Below are 26763 nucleotides of genomic sequence, written 5' to 3'. Positions count from 1 at the left end.
GATGGAGCACTGTCCTGTTCAGTCACCTCGGAACTGCAGTGGACTAAAGTTATCCTCAATCCTGAGGGACTGCTAGAGAAGGGACAGCTTTGGTCCACCCAGTTCGTGATCTTGAGGTGACTGACTAGTCCAATGCTCAGTCTATACAGGTTCAGTCCCAATACAACACCAATGACAGCTGGTGAGACAGGACAGATTGCCAGCCCATCATGTGATGGAAAGAATGTTTCTATTAACGCTCCAGGCTACAACGTGCAGGCAATAATGCATGCTGTCATAGCGACTGTAGCTTCCTGAGTGAACTGTAACACTTCACCGCCAACAGTCTAGCAACTCACCAAACTAGTTGTTTCACCTCCACGTGACAGTCTGCACTGGGAGCATTACTGGACCATTCAGCACAGAAAGGTCTATCCACATAACACTGCCAGTTGGAATCACTGGATACTCTAAGACACACACGTCAACTAAAGTGGCTACGTTATTACCTCAATGCTATCAGTGAACACTACAACAACCAGCAATCAAAGCAGGAAACTCGCTTTGCAGTCTGTCTCAGAGTAACATTACTAAAGCTCTATGTAATTTCTTTTTGTTTGAAGGTTATGCATGGAGATCTTCTATTTAAATAGTGTGCACACATTATTGCATATAGTAACGCACATCCACTCATTTAAGATCCACCACCACTATTCCAGCCAGGTAAAAAATGGCTGCACTTCCACACGATGCTGAAATAAAACAGTTTAAAATGACCTGGGTGTTGGTATTAAGCAGTGATCACCAACTAGTTCTACAGTTAGGGGAAGCAAGTGAAAGACAACAGATAGATTTCGAGGCAGCTTTGGGAGTTACTTAGGAAGTTGCAAAGAAGGAAAGGGCTTAGAACGTTTGATAGAGGTGTTAACAGAGGTGCTTTGAATGTGTAAGTGCAGTTTTATTCAGGCTGCACTCCCGTGGGATTACTATCGGAATATTCACATACCGTCAGGTTCTTCATCACCTTCCTCGTCATCATCATCATCGTCGATGTCAATCTCATCAGGATTGGCTTGTTTGGTAAGTTCAGCCAGCTCACTGCGAGACGCATCGCTCCTGTAATGGACAGCAGGAAAACTCAAAACGCTGCAAACAGTAATCCCAAAGAACTGAAACAGGCTTCTGCAGCTAAAAACAAAGTTGCAATCTGGCAAAACCACCCATGAATGAAATTCGATGCCATAGGTCCGCAGATTTGTACCAGGGGCCAATTCCATTTGGCGATTGGTTGCAGTCCCAGATAACATCTCACAAGGGAAACTAATAGAAAATGTTCTTTTAAAAAAAATCTATTTCCTCTCACTATTCGAAACCTGTTCATTACCATTCACAGCTGGAAACAAGGACTAGCAACATAGCAGCAGGAATAGGTGATTCAGCTTGTTCAGCTTGCTCTACTACATTAGGTTCTATCTCACTGCTATATTCCTGTGGTATCCCCACATCCCTTGTCTTCAATGGACAGCAATCAATCTCTGTTACACAATGACTGAGCTTCTAGACTCCTCTGGGGTAGAAAATTCCAGAACTCTGAATGAAGAAATTCAACCTCATCTCAGTCCTAAACAGCTTGCCCCTTATTGTGAAACTGTCTCACATGATTCGGAATCCCTCACCCATGGACCCTTCCTTCCTGCCTCTCAAGATCTCCTCTCGTTTGTCTAAACTCTCGACACTACAGGCTGCATCTCCTCAATCTCTCCTCACATGACAGGAACCTCCAAGGCAAGTATACCCTTCCTAAAGCAATGGGATCAAAACTGCCCACAATACCTCGTGTGGTCTCCCCAAAGTTCCATATGAATAAAGTTAGACATCTTTGTTCCTGTACCCAAATCACCCTGCAATTAGGCCAATGGCCATCTCCCTTTCTAATTGCTGCAAGCTAACTTTCAGTGACTTCTGAAGTGACATCAACACTTCCCAATCTCTCGCCATGTGAGAAACATTCTGAATAAGGTGGATAATTTCACACTTGGCCACTTCATGCTCCATCTGCTATGTTCTTGCCCATTCACTCTGCTCGTCCAAATCCCCAGGAATTCTCTTTGCGTTGTGCTCACACAGCACACGTTTCCAGCTCGGTGCGTCATTTGTTACTTCGGAAAATTTACCCTAGGTCTCCACATCCATATCATTGTCATCGATTGTGAACAGCTCAGGTCCAATCCCTTGCATTACACAACTGGGCATGCCTGTCAACTTCTGGATGACCCCATTTATTCCTATTTCCTGCTTTCCTTCTGGTAAACAATCCTCAATCCATGCCAACATATTACCCCTGAACCTGGCGTTCTAATTCTGTTCACTGACCTTCTCGTGGACCCCTAATGGAAAGTATTCTGAAAATCCAAATACGCTACATCTTCTGTTTTAACACATGTATCGTATAGTGGAAGCAAGTGTGCCACATTCCCAGTCCAATCACATTCCTAAATTGTCAATGTTATTCAACTATCTAACACATGTTGCTCGACTGCAGAATAATATCTAATGTTGGATACCTGTGGATATCTCGCACACACACACACACACACACACACACACACACACACACACACACACACACTGTGTTAGTTTCAACTCAACAAAATAAGCAACAGCCATTCTCTAGTTAACCTCTCAGGACAATACCGTGACCAACCAGAGTCGACCTGCCTGGTTTAACACTTAAACAAAGTTTAGCAGTTAACTGTTAGTCATCATTAACTGAAACAATGGCCATAGCGATGTTGCTATCAGTACTCTCCCCTCAGACAGAATAAATGCTGTTTATTTCTTCTAAATTGTCCTGAAGATGCAAGGCAAAGGATGTCTTTTCAGCAACACGCAAGTTCTTTAAACATTAGCCACCCCACAGCTACTGCCATACCTTTGAATGTATCGTTCCAATCCATTGAAACTAATTGGCCTTCTTAGCTTCTTTTGTTTGGATATATGAATTGTTCTGAGGGGTTACTCCATTCAAACTTAATGAAGGGTTTTATCTTACTATGGCAATTTGCCCTCAAGGTTCTCTTACAATAATATTAATTTGCCTTTTTTCATAGCCTAAGCAAGGTATAAATACATACTTCCTAATTGGTTCATCAACATTCTTCTCTATAAAAGCACCTTGTACATATTCCAAGAATTCTCCCTCCATAACAGTGGTAGCGTTTGACCAGAAACTGAATGATACTTGCTGTATGAATACTGTGGTGCCATAACAGCAGGTTTGGAACTCTGCACAGTCAGTAACACATCTCGGGTCACCCCAGAACAGGTCTACAAAGCACAAGTCAGGACACTGCACTCATTAATGACTGACAGACAGAATATTCTCCACTTACTTGGATAATCATACCTCCAACAAAACTCAAGAAGTATGCATCTAGAACAATACATCCAGTTCAAAACAGTGCATTTAATTGGGATGTTGCTCATCACTTTCAATTTGCACACCCTCCACCACAGAAGCACACAGCTTCCATTGTGCATCAACTACAAGATGCACTGCTGTAAATAATCAAGGCCTCTTCACCAGCACTTTCCAAATCAGTCAACTCTTGTCACATTAAAGACCAAGGGTATTTCATCCTTCTTCACACCCCCCCCCATCACACCTATACAGCTGAGCCACCTGCAGTGTCACAAACGTGGCTCACGATTCATTCCTCTGAGGAACGATCCCACTCACCAGCATCTGGAGTGAGAGACTCAGGACTCCTGCACTAGCTGCATGCTACTCCCAGAACGTCTGGTGGTCACCTAGCCCCCCGCTGTCCACATGCTTGTAATCTGCAGTGTGACCAGCTCCTCAAACATACAACCACATTGCTCTCCGCCCCGTGGATGTGCTACAGTGATTCCAGCTGCCAACAGAGTTCCGAAACTCTCACAGCGAGCTGGTGATCGCTCATCTTGCCCACATGAATCACTCACCACTCAATGCATGCTACAAGACAGGTATTTAACATGGCTAAGTTGCCCTACCATGACTTTAGCTTCCTTTGGACTATAAACTGGTCACTAGTCAGTAGAAAAACAACTTATTTATTCATAGTATGTGGGAATTGCTGACTGGTTATTTATTGCCCATCTATAGTTGTCCATGAGAAGAGGGTGATGAGCTGCCTTCTTGAACTGCTGCCGTCTACATACTGTAGGCAGACTCTCAATACCCTTGGGGAGGGAATTCCAGGATTTTGACCCAGTGACACTGAAGGAATGGCAATGTATTTCCAAGTCAGGATGGGGAGTGGCTTGGAGGGGAACTCGAAGGTGGTGGTGCTCCCATGTATCTGCTGCCTTTGTCCTTCTGGATGGAAATGGTCATTGATTTGGAATGTGTTGTCTTAGGGGCCTTGGTAAATACAGGGCATCTTGTAGATGGTACACAATGCTGCTACTGAGTAACGGTGGTCAAAGGACTGAATTATTGTGGTGCCAATCAAGTAGGGTGTTGGATAGCACCAAGCTTCTTGGGTATTATTGTAGCTTCACTCATCAAGGCAAGTTGAGAGTGTTCCATCACACTCCTGACTTGTGCCTTGTAGACAGTGGGGAGTCAGGAGTGAGTTACTCCCTGCAGGATTCCTAGCCTCTGACCTGTTCTTGTAGTCACAATATTTACATGGCTCGTCCAGTTCAGTTTATAATTAATGGTAACCCCAGGATATTGAGATTGGATGATGATCCCATTGGATTTCAAACGGCGATGGTTGATTCGGTCTCACTGGAGATGATCATTGCAAGAGGTGCAAATGTTACCGAGTATTATTCACCAATCCACTCCTTCCCCTGTGCCTAAAAGGCTGGTACTGGGGAGAAGTGTGTTGATGAAACAGAATTCATTAGTAGTAGAGAATTTACACACAATTTGCACAGAGAACATTTCAGTGAATACTTACCAAGCAATACTTACCAACCTCTTTCTTTCCCCTCCTCTTCAAACTCAATTCCTAACAGTAAACTGTGGCTCTTCTTCAACCCCTAAATACTTACTATTGTAATGTCATTTTTGATTTTATTTTTCCATCTGCTAGTTGCTTCGACTGGATCACTTCCCTGACCGCACCAAATTCCCTTATCCACAAATTTCCGGGCACTCGCTCTGTCTTCAACTGTACTCAGTGTAAAGCTGCTTGTTTTGCGTTACTGACTGAGATGAACTCAATGTGTAGGAGGACACGGAGGAGCACAGGAAGAAAGGCTAGGTGGTGAGAAGTTGGCACAAAGGTTACATATTGGGTCAAATCCCAGGACCCTCTATTAAGTCACTAAGGTTACTGACAGGGGTAATGTGCCCATGGAAACTTATGCCATCTGAAGTAGATTCCCGGATGCTCAGAACTGAAAGACACTAAGATTAACATAAGTGACAGGATTGGTTTCCATTTTGCTGGAGATCCAGCGTACCTGACAAACAGAATCTTGTCTTTGGGTTTGGGTTTTTCCCTCTCAGCTTCTTCCGCTAACTGTTGGGCTTTCTGCTCCAGCAGCTTCATGTCATCCATTCCACTTTGTCCAGGCGCCAGGTCAGAGACTGCAAAGTAAATGTGAGGAGAAAACGCTGAGTTTCCGGAAAACTCCATTCACACCTGTTGAACAATGCAGGATTCGAATATCACCTCTCACAGAAGCTTCTTACCTGGAAACACTTCCCTCAGTTATCAAGTTAAGTCACTGACTTAGACTGAAAGGTCCCCTTTAAAAGAAAACTCGTGCTATTCCTCCTGTAAAGAGTTTATTTTGTCCTCCCAAACTTACTGCTGCTACCAGTAATAAAACCAAACCATCACAAGGTACTACTTTAGTCCAGCAGTTTGGGGCACAGGGCTGGGAACACTGCCAGCACATTTCAGTTTATTAAGCATTCTATAATGTGTTAATTCACTCAGAGCCTGCTCCTAATGAGTCACAGCTTTCAAAATAGAAGGCCAGGCTCAGAAAACTTTCAGTAAAACTCTGTCCAGACAGCTTCCTCTCCGGCCAACATTTTCTGTTTACTCTTTCAATGGGAGGTGGGCATCATTGACAAGCCAACATTTGGATACGAACAGCCAAGTGCCCATGAACTGAATGGCTTGCTTGGTCACTTCGGAGACCCACGGCTGGGAGTCTGCAGTCACGTGGTGCTCAGCCCCTGAAAGGATAGTGCAGCTCCTTCCCTCAAGGACGTTAATGAACCGGATGGGTATCATCATAGTCATCAATATGCAGATTAGCATTAATTTCCAGAGTTTGAACAATTTGAATTCGATCTGCTGCCAAGGTGAAAGTTAAACCCCACGTCACTAGGGCATTAGACCACATCCAGTGATAATGTCACCATACCACCTTCTCACACAGAGTCTGCATGAAAAGAGTCCAACTTGACAAGACAGTGTTCGGTGAACAGCTTAGGGAAAAGGCCAAGGGCTTGCAGTGTAAGACATACCTCAGACATTGAAAGAAGAGATGAAAGGGAAACTGATGTCAAGATAAGATGATGTCAACATTACCAAAACCTGTAGACTACAGGAGGGAGGGAAGACTAAACAAGGTAAAAGGATGATTTTGCTGTTATAATTTTCTGAGAAAGAATGAGTTGCACATTGTGGTACAGACGTGTTTCTTAAAGCAGTTTAATGGGATACAGTAGCAAAGTGCTTACGTTGCTAGTCTAATCCAGAAGTCCAGGGACGTGAGTTCATCTCTCACTTTTGCACAGGGGAATGTAGATTCAGTTAATGAAATAAGTCTCAAACTAAAAGTCCCGTACTGAAAACAGTCACAGTCAACTTACTGTATTGTCACAAAAACCCATTTTTAAGAAATGATCTGTACCTGATCTATTTGCCACTCCAAACCCAAAGTGAGTGACTCCTACCTGGCCTCTGAAACATATTAACAACAACGTTGTATTTGGAGGAGAATGTGAAGAAAATTGGACCCTTTTATCTTTGAGGGGTGGTGCCTGGGAGATGCAAGTGATTGCAACCTGCTTGCAATGGTAAATCTGGAAAATGGCCAGTATGAGAAGGTCAGAAGCTGCAGCTACAAAGCAAGCCCAACAGAAAATTTGGGCTGGCAGCAACTGAAGCGGTGTGTGAGAGAAGTGAGCAACACATGGAACAGACTGTTCAACAGTGGAGCAGTAGAGGGAAAACACCAGCACTGTTATACAAAAAGCACTGGAGGGCCTAGATCATCTGTAACTATCTTGGGAAGATTGACAACCATCACTACATTTTTAAAAAGTAAGTCTTTCTTGGGATTTGGGAGGGGAGGCTAGACTACTGTTTTAGGCCTAACCCTAACTGGAGAAGGTAGTGGCTAGCTATCCTCTTGAATCTCTGTAATCCATGTGGCGTAGGGAGACCCTTCAGTTCTGGGTGCTCCAGAATTTTAACCCAGAGACAGTGAAGGAACATTTCCAGGTGAGAGGTTTGACAAGAACTTGCACACGATGATGTTTCAATGCATCTGGTGCCCTTGTGAGGGAGTTTGCAGGTTCGGATGATGCTATCAAAGTTAAGCTGCCGCAGTGAATCAGCTGCTATGGTGTCAATGGTGGCCTGAGTGCATGCTTACTGATCGCTGCACCCGAAACTATCACTTGGCCACTTTGCAGCTAATTGCTTACCTGTGCCTGTGGCATTAGTGGAGGCTTTCAACATCTGCGATGACATAAAATTGACTTGGGTGTTGTACGTGGCCTGCACGCTACGTTTAATCCGCAACATTTCGCGAATGGTATCCTCATTACCATGCCGGATCTCAAATTCCTTCCACGTCTGCCAGAATGATGGGGTTATCTGAAAATGATGAGAGTTAAATCAGAAATTTATTAAAAATCTCTATCGACAGCAACAGGGACAGGGGATAAGATCAAATCCTGTTGTAGCTGAAAACTGTCTGGTGCACTGAAGAATAATTCCCAAGTGTAAAAAGAAAACAATTCTAAATAACTGATCTCTTATGCCCTCAATATATCACAGAATAGTAATACAGAATGAAAGCAGGATATTCAGCGGATCCTTTCTGTGCCAGCTGTCAGCAGGAGTAACTCACCGAGTGCCAATCCCTGCCTTCGCCCCATAGCCCTACAAACCTTTCCTTCTCGGGTAATGATCCAATTCCCCTTTGAAAGCCATGATTGTTCTTGCCTTCAGTGTAGTCTCAAGCAGTGCACTTCAGAATCTGGCCGCTTGTTGCATAAGGATGATATTCCTCTTGTGTTGCTTTTGCTACTTTTGCAGTAACCTTAGATCTGTGCCTCTAGTTCTCAATGCTTCCACCAGCAAGAATGGTTTCACTTTACCTCCTAGTTTCAAACATCTCGATGTCAAATCTCCTCTCAACCTTCTCTTCTAAAGAACTGTCCCAGTTTCTTCACTCTATCAACAGTACTTAACAGAGGCTCCTCATTTCTGGAACCACACAAATCTTTTCTGCATCCTTTCCAATGCCTTCACATTCTCCCGACAGTGTGGAGAGTAAGAACTGAACGCAGTGCTCCTCCCACACCCAACCCAAACGTGGTGAGTCACTGAGCAAACTCTAAGCAGAGAGGTCTAGTGGTGCAGAGGGCATGTCCCTGCCTCTGGGCCAGAAGGTTTCAGAAGGGGTGGCATGGTGGTTCAGTGATTAACACTGCTGCCTCACACTGCCAGGGCCCGGATTCAATTCCAGACTCAGGCTACTGTGTACGTGGAGGTTGTACATTCTCCCAGTGTCTGTGTGGGTTTCCTCCGGATGTTCCGGTTTCCCCCCACAGTCCAAAGATATGCAGCTTAGGCGGATTAGCCATGGGAAATGCAGGGTAACAGGGTCTGTGTGGATGCTATTCACAGGGTAAGTGTGGGCTTGATGGGCTGAATGGCCTACTTCCACACTGTAGGGACTCTATGATGGTGATTCCCATCCCAGAATACAGGTGGTAGATTCATAACGTGGCTAAACAGGTGAGTTATCAACCTGCATGTTCTTCCAATGCACCTAGGGCACATGGTAAGAGTGGGAGTGTCTCCTGGTCAGCGCACCGCACATTGAGCTGGTACTCCTCAAGCTACACACTAACAACAATTCCACCGATGGAAACAGAGACAGGCATGTGTTTTTGCCAATCTCCTGCATCTCTGAGCAAAGCAGGAATTCCTTAAGGAGAATGAAAGCGAAACCCCAGTCGAGGAACCCACCCGTGGATCGCAGAGCTGCGAGCAGTAAGAGTAAATGGATCGGGCCCGATCAATTTCACCCAGTTTACATTCCATATCTGCGAACCGTAGGCACATATCCCGAGCGTGTTCATCTGGCAACACCTGCAAGGAAAAAGAGATTAATGCACCTACAGTACCAAGATCATAGGCTGCCTTAGAAATGCTCAGGGAACAGCACACTCTGTAACAGTCGCCTAGGTCACAAACAGAATGCATAACCCATCACATTATCATCACTACAACACTGCTCAGCACAGAGCTTAACACTCCTAGTGCTAGGCAATTAAAAGATTTGCTACTGCTGGGAGAATCCACACAATAATTAGGATTAAGCACAGCGGTCATTCAAACCCTACAGTGATGGAAACCCCATGCACAGAGCATTCTCTCAACAGCACACCACGCAGCTGAAGTGCCTTCAATCATCCGCTCCTCAAGATCGGAATAGTTTCAACCAGCACACTGCTGGTACCCTCCGAACTTCAGCAGAACGAGAAAGGGCACTTGCTGAGCTGGGCAAGACATTCCGTACAATCCCTGGCTGAACATAAATCCGCCTGCAACAGAATGAGGAGGAGATGTAAACGGATGCCTGGCGGTACCTCAATCGCCTTCTCGTAGATACCCCGCGTGTGGGTAACTCCGTATATTTCAGCCGCTCTTTTGATGTAGATGTTGTACATCTCGTACTGCTCCAAAGGCTCGACTGCCTTGGTTGCTCTTTCGTACACAGCCATGGCGTGGCGAGCTAAACCGTACTCCTCCTCCAGCTTGGCGTACAGAAGGTAGATAGCTGCAGAGGATAAGATTATAGCTGAGTAACAATGACTGACGAATCACGGTATTGGTCCTCCTTGGCCCTCTCTCTTGCTCAAACAGCAGATACAGAAAACTAAATTCCTGGACTCCAAAATTAATTAGAGTTACATAAATACCGACTGCATATAGGGAGGAACCACAGGTTAACATACAAAGTTGCACAGGTCTCTGCTGTCATTTCTAGGTTTTTGGTTAATCTGACATTATCAATATGACACAGTGCAACTTGTTGCATAGTTTGCCTAAACAGGGTTATGTTGATCACATAAATAACAAGTATAAAAGCTTAAATCCCTCAGGAGAAGTAGTGGCATTGTGGTAATGTCATAGGATTAGTAATTCACAATCCGAGGCAAACAATCTGGGGGACATGGGTTCCAACAATTAGCAGTGTGATCATGTCCAGACAACCTGTTTTAGTGAACAGGCAGCTGAAACGCGAGTGGGAAAACCTCTCCAATCTACATTAAGGTTCAGTGATGCATTCTATGAATTTTGGAAGACAAGATAAAAAGTCCGCTTGGATGCTAATGACAAGGTACACACTTCTTACAGATTAATATATATAACAACAACTGGCTCAGATGGCGGGACAGCTGCTAACAGTGCGGGTCTAATTCCCATACTGGTTGAGGTCACCATGAAGATCCTACCTTCTTGACCTTGCCCCTCACCTGAAGTGTGGTGATTCCCTTTTTAAACTCACCAAGAGTCATCTCTCTCTAAAGAGAGAGCACCCCGATGGTCCTCTGGGTCTACGGTAACATATTCTTTACATTAGGTACCATCGATGAACAGGCAATGGTTGATTAAATTATAATTAGAACTGGACTGTGTAAACCCCAGCTACTGGTAAACAGAAGTCAGTATACTTGGACTAATCAATCCCACAGGTCCATCTGTCTACTGGGCAGGATTTTAGATAACCAATCATGTAACTTGAAAGGGTTCAGAAAAGATTTACAAGGATGTTGTCAGGTTTGGAGGGTTTGAGCTAAAGGGAGAGACTGAATAGGCTGGGGCCGTTTTCCCTGGAATGTCGGAGGCTGAGGGATGACCTTATAAAGGTTTATAAAATCATGAGGCATATGGATAGGGTGGACAGTCAAGGTCTTTTCTCCAGGGTAGGGGAGTTCAAAACTAGAGGACATAGATTTAGGGCGAGAGGGGAAAGGTTTTAAGGGGAAACTTTTTCACGCAGAGGGTGGTGTGTGTATGGAACAAACTGCCAGAGGATGTGGTGGAGGTTGGTACAATTACAACTTTTATTAAAGGCACCTGGATGGGTACATGAATAGGAAGAGTTTGGAGGGATATGGGCCGGGTGCTGGCAAATGAGACTAGATTAGTTTAGGATATCTGGTCGGCATGGACGAGTTGGACTGAAGGATCTGTTTCTGTGCTGTACAGTTCTATGACGCAGTGTGGTCACATCAAAACGTTTGACTGCTTGATTGATGTAAAGCTCTGTGTTACCGTGAATGGATGTGCATATTTGAACTGTCAAATCACAAACAATCCAATCTAGGAAGTAGTATTTTGTCAGAACCTGAAACTCTGTTCATCCTTTGGAATGGGGTGAAAGTGTGAAGAGATACGACCCAGAGACACTAAAAATATGTAGCTGGACATGAGAAACTGAAGGGGAAAAAAAAAAGAAACCGAGAGAATGAAAAGTGAAAAACAGTGTGCACTATAACCTTGCCGAAATGCAAGTTTTTGTTCTTGAGAAAGCAAGCTGCTGTTATAATTTGGAGACTGTCTTGCAGCGCAGTGGGCAGTATTTCTGCGGCTGAGCCAGACATTCCAGGTTCCAGCCCCACCAGGACTTGATGGCCAAGTAAGGTGTGCTCATAATGTAACCAAATGTAAATACTTCCAGCACACAACAACAACAGGCAAAGAGTTTCCTGGTCAGCCACGTGATGGACAAAAACTGGAGCTTTAGATGTAATGATCCATAGCTGCAGAATGCAGCACGCATGTGCAAGTGGATGGTGCCACAGCAAGTAGACCCCTGGGGTGCCATGGCAGAGGTGAGGGGTACCCAGTTGCCTGGAGAGTCAGTGCCTGTAGCACAGGCCTCAACCCCTTCAAAGATGTGGGTTCTACCTCCCCACCATAGCTCCAAGAGGCGGTCACAGCACAGTGGGTCAGAACTGCCTTCAGCCAGAGAACTGAAGACTTACCAATTAGGAGGGATGAGGAAGGAAATTCAGCAAAAGATAACCGTAAAGTCAAAGTGAGGCCATCCAGGAGAGAACTGAGGGAATGGTGTTCACACAAGGAGCATCTGCAACTTGGTTCTAGCTCAATTATTAGCATTTAAATCAGAGGTCAAAGAGGTTTGCTGGACAAAGCTATAAAAGGATATGGAGCCGAAGGAGATGAAAGAAGTAGAGATACAACATGATTCCTGTGCAATCGCAGAACACACTAATTCTGACCCTACATATTGAATACAGATAAAATGAAGCACAATGTTGGGACAAAGGGGGAAACTGGAGAATGGAGTCATCCTCTCAGATTCGAAGCTTTTTTTCATATAGTACTGGAACATTTCCAAATAGGAGGAACAATAAAGCAATTGATTACCTACCAGAAATTCAAGATTCAGAGATGCACATTGCAGCTCAGAAGCACATTTTAGAAGCCTTGCTAGCCTCTAAAATACATGTCAGAATTCTTAAATCATGACTGGCTGCATAGAACCAGAAATGATTCAAACTCACTGTACAGACTTATAATTGGAATGACTATCTTTAGTTAATTCAAATCCAAAACCAATCTATGTTTATTTTTAAATACATGTAGTTTTTCTATAACGCGATGGTTGTGTTCTTGTGTGACATTGCGCTATATAAAAATCACGCAATAAAATTAGCACTTCGTGTTGGTGATGCAATTGCATTGTAGCCAACGTACGCTTTAAAAGTTCAAACGTTAAAAACCACACCCCCATTCATCAATTGTGTTACAGTTAATTCGTGTTAATGAAACATACGTTCCATCAAAATGACCTGGATAAGCAAAGTTGCTCACTCCAACAAAAAAGCAAGTTGTCAGTTTTGATCGAAGCCATAAGAATGTGGTCACACCTAAAACATTTATCACAAAATGCAGCAAAACCTAAAACTAAAAAACTAAAATGACATTTTACTGAATTCCTAACGGCTGGTATCAATCACTGGAATTACTGACTGCGACCCTGAACGAGAGTTAAAGCCCTGGGTTTTAAATACTGACTTTTGGCAAATTTCGGCGGACACCCATCAAGAGCTTGTTCAAACAGGTCTCGAGCTCGTTCCAGCTTCTTCCCACCATACCGATCGATGAATTTGGTAAGGTAAGTGTTCCAAATATCGAACACGTTGGGCCACTTAAATAGAGCAACTCCTCTCTCATAGGCCTGCAAAAAAAACACACTTGGTTACGTTGGAGCAAGACAGCCTTTCACCTTTAGTTGTTGAACTGCATCCCGTTCGGCTGCACAAACTAGGCTCCTTGCCTGTTCCTTGTTCTGTGTAGAGGAACAGACCTTATTGGATGGGGCACTGTAACTGTCATTGCACTGGGTTCAACTGGAAGATCAGCCAGTTACTTTGTACATGGCTGCTGTCCAAATACTATCGAATGTTAAACCATCAACGAAGTCTGCATCCCCCGGAACAACAGGACTGCAATACTACCATAGTTAAAGCCTAACAATACTCAAGCCTCACACAGTGCAGAAAAGGTCCTTCAGCCCATCGGGTCTGCACCAATATAATTATCACTCATGGCATGCTAATCCCAGTTTCCTGCACTTGCCCCGTATCCTCGAATCTTATGATTTTTCAAGTGTTATCCAAACAAGTTGTAAGGTTTCCGGCCTCCTTCCCAGGCATCACATTCCAGATTCCCACCACCCGCAGAGCGAAAACATTTTTTTCTCAAATCCCCTCTGAGTCTCCTGTCCCTCACCTTAAAACTATGCTCCCCTTGTGAATTACACCTCAACCAAGGGGAACACTTGCTCTCTATTCACCCTACCTTCATTATTTTATACATCTCAATCACATCCCTCCCACCCCCTCACCCTTCTCTGTTCTAAATAAACCAATCCAAACCTATCTAATCTTATACTCCATGCCACGACTGATGAAAACAAGTGTCCCATTTACCTTAACTATCATATTCACATGCTCTGCTGACTTCAGGATCTGTGAATAATTAGCCCAAGATCCCTCTGTTGCTCCAAGCTACCCAAGTGTCCTGCCATTCATTAAATACTCCCTCATCTTGCTTCTTCTTCCAAATTGCATTACCTCACACTTATTGGGGTTATCTTCCAATGTTCTGTCCATCTGACCAACATCATCCAAGCTGAACCACAGAATTACAAAGCACTGACAGGACTCGGTTCAATCCAAGCTGGTGTTCATGCTTTTCATCTCATGTGATTTCAACAAAAATCCTTCCCCTCCCCCATGAGATGAGTGTTTCACAGTTAAGTCCAGCATTTACTGAAACTGCCTTTCCCTATTTGTCCTTCAGAAAGTGTTGACAATCCATCTTCTCGATCAGCTGAAGTCAACCCGGTGAAGCTACACCCATTTTGACCCAGCGACAGTGAAGGTCTGCCAAGATAGTTCTGAGTCCGGAAGGTGTGAGGAGTTTGGACAGGAACTTGCAGGTGGTGGCAATCCTAGGCATCTGTTGCCCTGGTCCTACTCAGTGGTAGGTTTGGAAGGTGCTATTGATGGAGGTACTCCCAGTGTGCCCTGCAGATGGTACACACTGCTGCCACTAATGCATGCTTTACACTCCAGGATAATTAACTGAATTTTATACACAGTTGAAATGGTGGGATTTGAACATGTGTTCCAAGAGCATTAGCCTGGATTACTAGTTGAGTGACATGATGATTATGACATCGCCTCGTCATGGTTGCTATCTAGCCCTGTATTAAGTTGCAATGTACTGTCAAGTCAGAACATTTTATTTGACTCTCGAGACCTTGATTCTGACTGCGCAGATCTAGAATCAAACTTGTAATGTGCAATAATAGAAACAAATTAGCCATGGCAGCTTGGGGGAAGAACTGCTTTGTTTTAAAAATACAGGAATACAACATTTGAATTAATTTCAGAAAATTGATCGAAAGCCCATATTGTTCAGACCAACACAAGCAAGGCTCATAATAATCACTCCTGTTTGAAAAAACCCATATTTTTTTAGCCTTTCGCAACCTTTATAAAATACCATCCCAAGCATTATGCTTTCATAAGGAAACAAGAGTTTACAACAATCTGAAGAAATGATTGGCTGGTCATAACACAGCATGCTAAATTGGGCTGGTTTACCTTGCCTTGATATAACGACAGGCTGAATGGCCTCCTACCCCAGTGCATGATTCCAGAGTGAATTAAAACATCATTACTCACTCAAGCCTGCGGTTCTAACCATCCATGCTCAGGACTAACAGAAAACTGTTGAAATGAGGCACAAATGGTTTGTCTAAATGAGTGGAGGTTGCTTAAGGGCAGCTAAGGATGGGAAATTAAAAATGCTGGCCATCCATCGAGTCCCAGGAGTGAATAATAAAAACAGCCTGGAAAAACCGTTGCTGTGATGGAGCGGGGAGGGAAGAGGAGGAGTTGGGGTTTAGGGAGATTGGACACTGCCGGCCAGAGGTGCAGTCTAATTGTCTGTTCTAGTCTATTTAGTTCTATTCATAAATGACATGCAGATAAATAGATTGTTTTGGACATTTTACATAAGCTTCTTTGCTCTAATTCATTTGTAGTCATACAGCATGGAAACGGACCCTTCAGGCCAACTATGTTCCCAAACTAGTCTCATGAGCCTGTGTCTAGCCCAGATCTCTTCAACCTCTCCTACTCATGTACATATCCAAATGTCTGTTAAATGCTGTAACTGTACCTGCATCCACCACTTCATCTGGCAGTTCATTCACACGTGAATCATTGTGTAAGAAAAGTTGTCCCACATGTCCTTTTTAAAACTTTCTCCTTTCACCTTAAAAATATGCCCCCTAGTTTTGAACTCCCCCACAAGGGAAAAGACTCTTGTCATTTCACCGTATCCATGCCCCTCATGAGTTTATAAACCTCTGTAAAGTTATCCCTCAACCTCAAATGTCCTAGTGAAAAAAGTCCCAGCCTATCCAGCCACTTTTAAAACTCAAACCCTCCATTCCTAGCAACACCCTGGCAAATCTTTTCTGAATCTGCTCTAATTTAATAATATCCTTTCAGTAACAGGGAGACCAGAACTGCACAATTACTGCAGAAGAGGCCTCAGCTAATGTTCTGCTTGACCTGAACATGACATCCCAACTCCTGTACTCAAGAGTCTGAGCAATGAAGGCAAGTGTGCGAAACACTTTCTTAACCAAGCTGTCTGTGACGCAAATTTCAAAGAATTAAGTACCTGAAGCCCTAGGTCTCTGTTCTACACCTATCCATTAACTGTATAAGTCTTGCCCTTGTTAGTTTTACTAAAACGCAGTACCCTTGCATTTATCCAAATTAAACTCCACCTGCCACTCCCCAGCCCACTGAGCCAAATGAACAAGAGTGCTTTGTTATCTTAGATAACCTTCTTCACTATCTTCTATAACCACCCATTTTGGTGTCATCCACAAACTTACTAACTACGCCTCCTGTATTCTCATCCAAATCGCTTACATAAATGACAAACAAAAGTGGAATACCACTGGTCACAGGCCTCCAGTCTGAAAAAGAACCCTCCACCACCACCCTCTGTCTCCAACCGCCAAGCCAATTTTGTGTCCAATTTGTAATCTCACCCTGACTTCTGTATTCTAACTTTTAAAATAGTCTACCATGCAAAACCTCAAAGGCTTTACTGAAGTCCATGTGAATAACGACCACTGCTCTGCCCTCAATTCTCTTTTATTATTTCCTCAAAAAATCCTATCATGTTTGTGAGATACTATTTTCCTCACACAAAACCATGTTGACTATCCCTAATCAGTCCTTGCCTCTCCAAATGAATGTACATTTGATTGTCCAGAAACACCAACTTACCCACCACCGATGTCAGGTTTTCAGTTCAGTAGGTCCCAGACTTCCCCTTACAACCTTTCTTAAATAAAGACCACAAAGTCACCCTGCAGGCCTCCAGTACCCCACCAATGGGTCTAGATTCCTCAAAAAGTTATATCATGAATTGTCAATGAAAACAAGTTCAAACATGGGGACAGAAGTAGCAATTTTGGCCTGTTCTGCCACTCAATTACATCATGTTTGAACTGCATATTAACTCCCACTTTCTTGCCATGACTCTACAAATCTTACTTTGCCTAAGTAACAAAATGTCCAGTTTTTAAATTTTCAAGTGAGCTAAACTTTATTTTGATTAGGTGGAGGAAAATAAGTTCCAAATTTCCAACATATTGGTTGAATTGGTTACGTGCATTTACTCCAAAGTCTTCAGGAAGAACTTGAGGTAACAGAAAAAGTCATACTAGTGACAGCTTGCTGCAACATGGACACCAGCAATGAAGGCCATCATCATTTATATGCTGAGGTGCAGACAACATTATTGCTACAGTCAGCAAAAAGTGCAGTGAACAAGCAAGATCTATCACAGATTGCACTGGTTCAAAAGCTGCTCAGCTTTTCTGCACATATACAGCGCACGGGGGACTAAAGGAATTTGAACACATGCCCAACAGAAAATCTGGTTTCAGAAGTCAAGCAGGACCTGGAACAAGGCCAGAGTGACCAAATGCAACTTGTCCAAGCATTTCCTATTGTCAACCTTAAGCAACATATTGATGGGAGAACACAATCGCAGCTTTTAGGACCATTTTACATCTGCAAAAGGCAGGCTGACACACCCTAAAAGTCAACTTTTGGTACAGGATCTCGTGCCAAAAGTTACCACCATGCAGCTTGAAATATACCCCAACAAGTGGCACTCCTGGTGGAATCCACAAGAGACAGTCATGTTATGTGGAACATGGCATCAATCTGGTGCAGCAGAGCAATCACACTGCGATGCCAATGGGCAGATTCAGCTTGGAATCCCAAACGCTTTTATCAAGGGGCTAGCAATGGTAGGACTGGCGGCACGCACAGACCTCGGCTATCACATCACATTGTCACGCTAACAATGGTGGGACATCTTACTACCACACTGTGATTCTGATGTTAGTTCCTGCAACACATGTACAGGACATGGTACTTTTAAAGAATCCATTAAACATTTATTGCAACTGCATAACAATGACATGATTCACAAATTGGAAGAGTAGCGACAGCAGATAGCGCCTACTTGGAGATTAATTTTTAGTTTTGCTAGGAATCATTAGTTACCAACACGGAGCCACAATGAATTGCCTCATTGTTCACCCTCATGCATTTTTGCATACAGCATTAGTTATAGTTTTGTTGCAACACAATGCAAAACTGGTGGCACACAGGGCCAGGAAGCAATAAGCAAATAGGTTACTCTTGTGCATCGTGATAAGTGTGAACAATGCCGAAACAGGTAGCTTTTCCAGTTGAAATGCCTCGTAAGTAAAAATAAACAAAAGTAAGTACCAAAACAGAAGCTGCTGGAAAAGCTCAGCGGGTCTGGTGGCATTTGTGGAGAGAAATCAGAGTTAATGTTCCGGGTTGAGTGACCCTTCCTCAGAACTCAGTTTCTAATAAATACAAGTACTTTAGCTTCGAGGTAAGGAGGAAAAGATGCAGAGGAGGAGGTATTTAATCCTCTTGGAGGATCATAAATGTTTGGAATCAGGCTGAATCATTGGATATATTCAAGTCTGAGTTAGACAGGTTTTGATGGAGGAGAGATATGAGGGGAGCAGACAGCAAGGTGGAGTTACATCAGATCGACCTGACTTCCTTTACTGGCAGAGTATACTCGAGGGACCGAATGGCCGACTCTTGCTCTTCTCATTCTTTTAGAAACACAAAGAATGCTGGGTTACTGACAGGACATGGCTCCCCAGAGAATACTTCCGGGGTATTCCACCGCTAATTCTTAATCCGAAAACAAACATCTGATCGCTGTTTGATAAGCCAAATGATTATTTGGATAACAGGAACCTGCTTGGAACCCTCCCTCATTTTCAGACGTCCCAATTTGTGGCCCTACCAACCAAAGGAAGTACCAACAGGATCCCAAATAACAAACAGTAAGGATTGAGATCTATGGCAAATTGCGAGGAGCAGTTTTTCTGTAAGATTTGTACATACATTTAATTCTGCAGCTCAATTTTCTGACCGTTAGCTCCCTCACAAAAATGCTGGGTCCTTGCTGGACTTGATTGCAGGGTCAAAAACAAATCAATGACTTGTCCAAGAGGCCATCTATTCCAGATAAGACTGAGTGCTAGCAGACATCTCCCCCTAACCCTGTTCCCAACAGCCCATTCATACGCGCTTCATTGAATAACATTCTGGAGACAAGTCAATGGACTATATTACACTCTTAGCTTCAACTGCGAGCAACGCCATTGGTGCAGCTACACCATCTCGACTGCAACGTCCCAAGGCAATAACTCAAAAGCACTTTCTCCTGGGCGACTTCAGATGGACAATCCAACAACGACCTCAGCCCATGGACGAATAAACGTAAAACTCGTCCATCACTAATAAGATGTCGATATTGTGGGCTGGGCCAGCATTTATCGTGCATCCCTGGCTGCCCTTGAGAAGCTGATGATTAGCCGCCTTCTTGAACGCCTGTAGTCCATTTGGTCTTGCTCGACCAACAAATTCAGGACGTTAAAAGAAAGGCATCCATCGGGATGCTCAATGGCTTGGAGGGCAACTTGTAGGCGGTGGTGTTCCCATGTAACTGCTCCCTTGCTGGGAATAATTTCGGGATGGAAAGGTGATTAGATTATATTAGATTAGATTATTTAGTGTGGAAACAGGCCCTTCGGCCCAACAAGTCCACACCGACCCACCGAAGCGCAACCCACCCAGACCCATTCCCCTGCATTTACCCCTTTACCTAACACTACGGGCAATTAAGCATGGCCAATTCACCTGACCCGCACATCTTTGGACTGTGGGAGGAAACCGGAGCACCCGGAGGAAACCCACGCAGACACGGGGAGAACGTGCAAACTCCACACAGTCAGTCACCTGAGGCAGGAATTGGTGATCTCAGGTGATCTTCCCCAGTCCACAACTTCTCTTTCCTACTAGCTCCTCACAGCCCTCAATTCCCTGATATTTAAAAATGAAATCTGCCTACCTCCTCGTTAACTAGTTTAGTGACCTAGCCCTCCACAACTCTCTGGAGAATTCCACACGATCACCACCCTCGGAGGAGAAAGTCCATTGCACCCCAGCTGGAGTGTTCCCAACTGATTTTGAAGAAGGACCCGAAACGTTAACCGATTTCTCTCCACAAATACTGCCAGACCTGCTGAGATTTTCTCACAATTTCTGTTTTTGTTTCAGATTGCCAGCATTTGTGGTTCTTGCAGTTGCTTTAAAGTGCTCCTTTATTCTGTAACTATGTCTGTTAGTTTAAAAATGCTCCACCGGTAGAAACATCTTTTCAATACCTACTCTGTTATGTCCCTTCAGAATCTTGTACATTTCCATTAGATCAATACTCACTCTCCTAAACTCTGATGAATAAAAAAGGGCTGGCCTGTTTAGATGGGTCTTGATAAGTTACCCAGGAATTAACCGAGAGAACTGTCTTTAGTATGTCCTCTCAAATGCAGGAAGCCACACTGAATGCAGTACTCCAAGTGCAGCCTCACCAATGCTCTGTATAGTTGCGCCAAGATTTTCCTACTTTTACACTCCAACCCTCCAGCAATAAAAGCCAAAATTCCATTTGATGTCTTAATTACTTGCTACACTGACATGTATTTCTTACAAAAGAACACCTGGATACTGCTGTGCTGTACTTTTTTGGAGTCTCCCTCCATTTAAATAATAGTTTGTCTTTTGATCCTTCTGATCAAAGTGCATGATGCCACACTTTCTTTCATTAAATTCCAACTGCTGGGTTTTTTGCCCACTCACTGAACTTGTTTATGAGCCTCATAAACATTCCTTATGGCCTCATCATCACATGCTTTCCCAGCTATTTTTGTATTGTCAGCAAAATGGGATACTCTGCACCCTCACCAAAGTCTTTCATAGAATCCCTAAACCATGCAAACAGGCCATTCGGCCCAACGAGTCCACACAGCTGACTCTGAAGAACATCCCAGCCAGACTCACCCCCCTTTTCCTATCCCCATAACCCTGCATTTCCCATGACCAATCCACCTAACCTGCATATCTTTGGACTTAATATAGATAGTAAGTAATTGCGGTCGAGGACTGATCTTGTTACACGCCATCAGTTATGCATGCCCAACCTGAAGATCACCCATTAATCCCAACAGCCCTGTGGATGCCCCTCCACCACATGGAGTGCAGCAGTTCATGAAGATAGTTCACCATCAACTTCTCAAGAGTGATTAAGATGGACAATAAAGGCTGGCCCAGCCATGAATGAATTAAAACAAAATAAATTCCATCAGTCGTGGGTCAATGAATAGCTGGTCATTACCTCAATCCCACTCTAGCCAATCAAGGATAACTTCTAAATTGACACTCCCAGCTCTGTACGTACTGCGGGAGTGGCACAATGTTGCAGCAGAGACAGTGTCAATTGTAGAATCACTTATCCCCTTCATCAACTTGCACTGATGGCAGCATTTATTGAAAACATGGCCTTCCTGTTCTCTGTGATTGAGTTTAATACTGAACTGTTCAATGGCACATCGCATCATCAGCGTAGGGGGAGAGCAATCAGAACACATTTAATTGTGTGCCTCTAATTATCTTTATTTGCCCATCAAAAATGCAACACTCCAACGAGCAAAAAGCACAATTTTGGAAGATACATCAAGCATGACAGTGAAGATAATGACAAACAAAGCATCATTAAGCTGGTATTGCTCTCAACTGAAAATTGTTGCTAGGATACGGCAATAAACTCTACACAAGGGAAGGAGAGATGGTTTTTAATATTGGAGGCATGCAGGGTTAATTTACTTTTGTCATTTTCTGGATCATGCGTACTGACATTTAAAATGCAGTTTGGGTGCCTGATAATTAGTTCTTTCACTTATACAAACTTCACAAAGTATGTAAAATGCTGAGTTAAATCTGGAATGAATTTGGATTTGTGATTTTAAGTTCTTTGGCATCTCAATTTCATTCATAAGCTGGATGTTTTTTTTCCAAAGCTGCAATGGTAACACCTCATACCCAATCCCCCGTCTGAGTACTGGGCAGTCCTCATAGAAGGCACTGGCTAATATCAGAACACAGGACTTCAGAGTGAGCCATTCAGTGCTTTGAGCTTTTAGTACAGTCAATGTTTGATGCAGTTACTGTTTCAGCTCCACTTTCCCGTCAGCTGCCACCATCACAAGCCTCAATCCCAAGTCAATCAAGTATCCAATTCAACGACCCAACCTTCTGAGGAAAAGAATTCCACACTCAAATGACCCTCATAAAAAAAACTCTCCACGTGTGCGTCTTAAAAGGAATGATGTGGAGGTGCCAGTGTTGGACTGGGGTGGACAAAGTTAAAAATCACACAACGCCAGGTTATAGTCCAACAGGTTTGTTCAGAAACACTAGCTTTCGGAGGGATACTCCTTTATCAGGTGGCTGTGGAGCAGGATCAGAAAAAACAGAATTTATAGCAAAAGAAATCTGCAACCCATTCCAAAAAGACGGAAGACTTAACAGCAGTCTAGGTTGGTTCAATGTACCATTTCAGTTGCATGACACTGAGATCCTCTGCTATAAATTCTGTGTCTTGAGATCCTGCTCCACAGTTACCTGATGTAGGGGCAGCGCTCTGAAAGCTAGTGCTTCCAAATAAGCCTGTTGGACTATAACTTGGTGCCGTGTGATCTTAAAAGGGAGACATTTTATTCTTAAACTATGCCTCTAGTTTATGGGCTCCCACACAAGAGGCAAGAACTCCTGGGTATCCAACCCATCCAGTGCCGAAACACCTTATTTGGCAATAAGACCAGGCCTCATTCTTCAAAAGTTCAACTAGTACAAGGCAATGTGAAAGCTGGCGCTGTTTAGCAGAGGTATTAAATCTAACCAGTCAGAAGCAGTGAGGTTCTACAGAATTGTTATTATAATCATGGCTGTAATTGAGCCAAGGTATTTTTCGCTTTTGACTTTCTCTTGAAAGTCATCTTTCTTGAAAATACACTTTTGGGTTGCAAGGTCTATAATGTCATGAGTCTGTTCCATTGTCAGGCTTCTGACAGGTGAGTAGTACCAAACCAGTCACTATACCAAGAACATCGCAACCACATATCCCATGCTGCTCACCATGCCAAGGACCTGGGTTTCATGGGTCTCAGAACTGACGCCAACAGGGGTGAAGCCAACATCCAACAGATGCCTGGATGTTCTCCCATTCTGGCTTGGAATCTAACAAGTGTTTCAAAGACACAACCCTTCTATTCCTAATCTTAAAAAAAAATTGAGAGAGCAAACATGACTGCAAAGACAAAATCTATTGCCCAGAACCACCAAACAGAAAGAAAAGCAGTGACGCACCTTGAAACTTTCTTCAAAGTAGTTGTGTTCCTCCAGAAACATTGCGTAATTGATGATGATTTGAGGCGTGGCAATTCGGAGATCTATAATCCTATCGTAAACCGCTTTTGTAGACTAGTTTGAAAATAGAAATATTTTTAAAATAATAAGATTTATTAAACAGTAACTAAGAAACAAAATACACATGATTTCCCTTTGTTAATCCATGTTGAGCAAAATAACATTTCCTTTATGGAGTCAGTGGTTAGGACCTGGAATGTTCTGCCTGGGAACGTTGCGGAGACAGATTCAATGGAGGCTTTCAAAAGAAAATTGGATACTTGCCCGAAGGGGAAGAAATTGTAGGACCACTGGGAAAAGGCAGGGGAGAGGGAATAGATGAGTTACTCTTCCAGATAACAGGCACAAACAGGATGCGCCAAATGACCATTTTCCATGCTCTAACCACACTATGATTCTAAGAAGGCTCCCACCTCGTTTTTTTTCACTTACCACACACAATTTTGAAGGGGAACCTGTTCCGCACCTGGCCATCTTTGCTTCAAATGCATTTGTTTTGCTTCATGAGGTTTTCTGCGCTCACGCCCCACTTTTGGATATTTTAATACTTAACCTATGATGCAGTTTCCATTACAGGAGGATCACTCGTGTTTACACAGTGAAATGAGACTGTCTCGCACTACAGGGCGGCCTGTGACAGGAGCATGCCAGTTTTCAACAGCTTGGCATGTGATCTGTTACCGACAACCAAACTTTTCCTGCACACGAGTGCCCATAATAACAATGGAAATGTGGTGTGGGGCCACACTAGATTGGCAGCAAGCTCCATACAGCTTGCAGCAGACAAGACCCTATGACTTTCCACCAACGTCACAAGTTAAAACAAAAATAAGATATGGCCAAATTAAGTTAAATTTAAACAGCTTTATGACATTTGAAATCAGAAAACAAAGGAAGCCAGGACTTAAATCACCTTAAAAGTGCCGAGACTCTCCTCCAGATCTGCTAACATGGACCAGACCTTCAGTGATTTGTACACTCTGTTCTGGACAGGCTCTGTTGAATCAAAGTACTCAGCTTTCTTTGCAGGTACTGCAGTAGCTTGCTGCGGAGGCAAGAAATACAAAATAGACATTTTAAGTTTGCCTCTGCTCCTTCAGGGAGACAGGGCGAGACACACAGACATGGAATTTCTCACAAACAGGGATGAACAGGCACACAGGTAGTTAGGAGAAGATACACAGGCAGGGACAAACACGCAGAAAACTATCTTGTATATATGAACAAACAAAAGGTGCACTAAACCACCTCAAATAAATACAGTCCTGACTACCAAAGAATGACCCAGACTAAAGCCAGTCTGGGCATCTTTAATGAACCACTTGCACTGACCTGTACTTTCATTACACATCATCTGTTCTTAAAATGAAAACAACTTGCACTTTGACTAAAGGACAGACTTCGCTTCGCTTTACTGGAGGCTTGCTGACTTGACTCGCCAAAAGGTTAAAAAAAGTCTCCAAAAGTTTAGAAACAATCATGAACAATCAGCAGCAGGAAACTCGGTCATGGAGTCAAGAAGGCCATTTCTTCAGAGGCAGCAGCATGCTGAGTTAGTATGATATTGCCATCTGCTGATGAAACTGTGTAAACTGCAGTACCATGCACCAAAGACCGAGCAAGGAAAGGATGGAATGGGATTAAAACAGCCATCATTCAGAAATTCAAACGCTGGTACTGTCTGGTTTTAAACCATAAATTGTTCATTGGATAGAAAATCTCTGAAGTATAAATCAGACATCATCACAATGTAATATCACTGACTTGTAATCTGGAGGTGCGCCTCAGTTACGGCTGCAAATGTAGTTACAACTGGACAATTTAAGTTCAGTTCATACAATCTGGAATTGACAGCTCAGCTCAATAAGAGGTAGCAAATGCTGGTCCACATCCCACCAAAAAAAAACCAAAATGACCCGTGCTCCAAACACATCAGCCACAAAAAAAACAGATGGCTGGGTCAGAGATAAGACTGCACAGAGTCAGGGGGTCGATTAGCTTAGTTTTGGGTGGTTTGTGATGCAGAATCGTGCCAGTGTGGGCTCAATTCTCATACCTGCTGAGGATATCACGAAGGGTGTTTTCCCTGGCGTGTCAGAGGCTGAGCTTTATAGAGCTTTAGAAAATCATGAGGGGCATGGATAGGATAAATAGTCAAGGTCTTTTCCCTGGGGTGGGGGGAGGGTCCAGGACCCGAGGGCATAGGTTTAGGGTTAGAGGGGAAAGATATAAAAGGGATGCAAGGGTCAACCTTTTTACAGAGCGGGTGGTGCGTGGATGGAATGAGCTGCCAGAGGAAGTGGTGGAGGCTGGTACAATTGCAACATTTAGAAGACATCTGGATGGTAAATAAATAGGAAGGGTTTGAAGGGATATGGGCCAAGTGCTGGCAAATGGGATTAGATTGGGTTGGGATATCTGGTCAGCATGGATGGGTTGGACTGAAGGGTCTGTTTCCGTGCTGTACATCTCTATGACTCTAAGGTTAAACTACCATCAGTTGGCTCTCTCTCTCTCTATAAATGAAGGAGCAACCCGATGGACTAGGAGGACTATGGCGACTTTATAAAGAACCCCACATCTTTCCACCATTGATGGAATTCTTTAAAGGGACATCCTCAAAAAAAAACTGCTTGATTTATAAATCCATTTCTGTGTTTGCGTGTGTCTAGATGACTAAGATTTGCAATTAACTAGCAAAGACAAAGCATGCTTTTTAATTGCTTTGTGGGATGTGGGTGTTGAGATTGGGTTGTTAGAATATTTAAGGCCAAGAAAAGTAGAGTTTTACTCTACACAGGAATCAACGGTTATGGGGAAAAGGCAGGAAAGCGAAGGTGAGGATTATCCAATCAGCCATGCTTTCACTGACTAACGGGACACACTCAAAGGGCTGAATAGCCTGCGTCTGCTCCTCCATCTTATGGTCACTAGCCAACATTCATTGCCCATTCCTGATTGGCCTTGAACCAAGTGGCTTGCTGGGACTGTTTCAGAGACAGTTAAGAGTCAACCGTGTTGCTGTGGGTCTGGAGTCATGTGTAGGCCAGGCTAGGTAC

At 43.6% G+C, this 26763-nt stretch overlaps 1 protein-coding gene across 1 annotated transcript in view; it reads right to left on the bottom strand.

Annotated features, from left to right (window-relative positions):
- Nucleotides 1-26763, bottom strand: part of xab2 (XPA binding protein 2) — a 47515-nt gene that overhangs the window by 1530 nt on the left and 19222 nt on the right. The window contains exons 11-18 of the mRNA XM_060854901.1: nt 24618-24749; nt 23645-23758; nt 13290-13452; nt 9827-10017; nt 9204-9326; nt 7649-7820; nt 5440-5566; nt 986-1095 (exon numbers count right to left, since the gene is read on the bottom strand). Coding sequence (XP_060710884.1) covers nt 986-1095; nt 5440-5566; nt 7649-7820; nt 9204-9326; nt 9827-10017; nt 13290-13452; nt 23645-23758; nt 24618-24749 — 1132 coding nt within the window. The remainder of the gene's footprint in view (nt 1-985; nt 1096-5439; nt 5567-7648; nt 7821-9203; nt 9327-9826; nt 10018-13289; nt 13453-23644; nt 23759-24617; nt 24750-26763) is intronic.

This window comes from Hemiscyllium ocellatum, chromosome 45, assembly GCF_020745735.1.
Source record: "Hemiscyllium ocellatum isolate sHemOce1 chromosome 45, sHemOce1.pat.X.cur, whole genome shotgun sequence".
NCBI classification, from domain to species: domain Eukaryota; kingdom Metazoa; phylum Chordata; class Chondrichthyes; order Orectolobiformes; family Hemiscylliidae; genus Hemiscyllium; species Hemiscyllium ocellatum.
The sequence above is the reverse complement of the archived record's forward strand: the minus strand, read 5'-3'. Positions and strand labels throughout refer to the sequence as shown.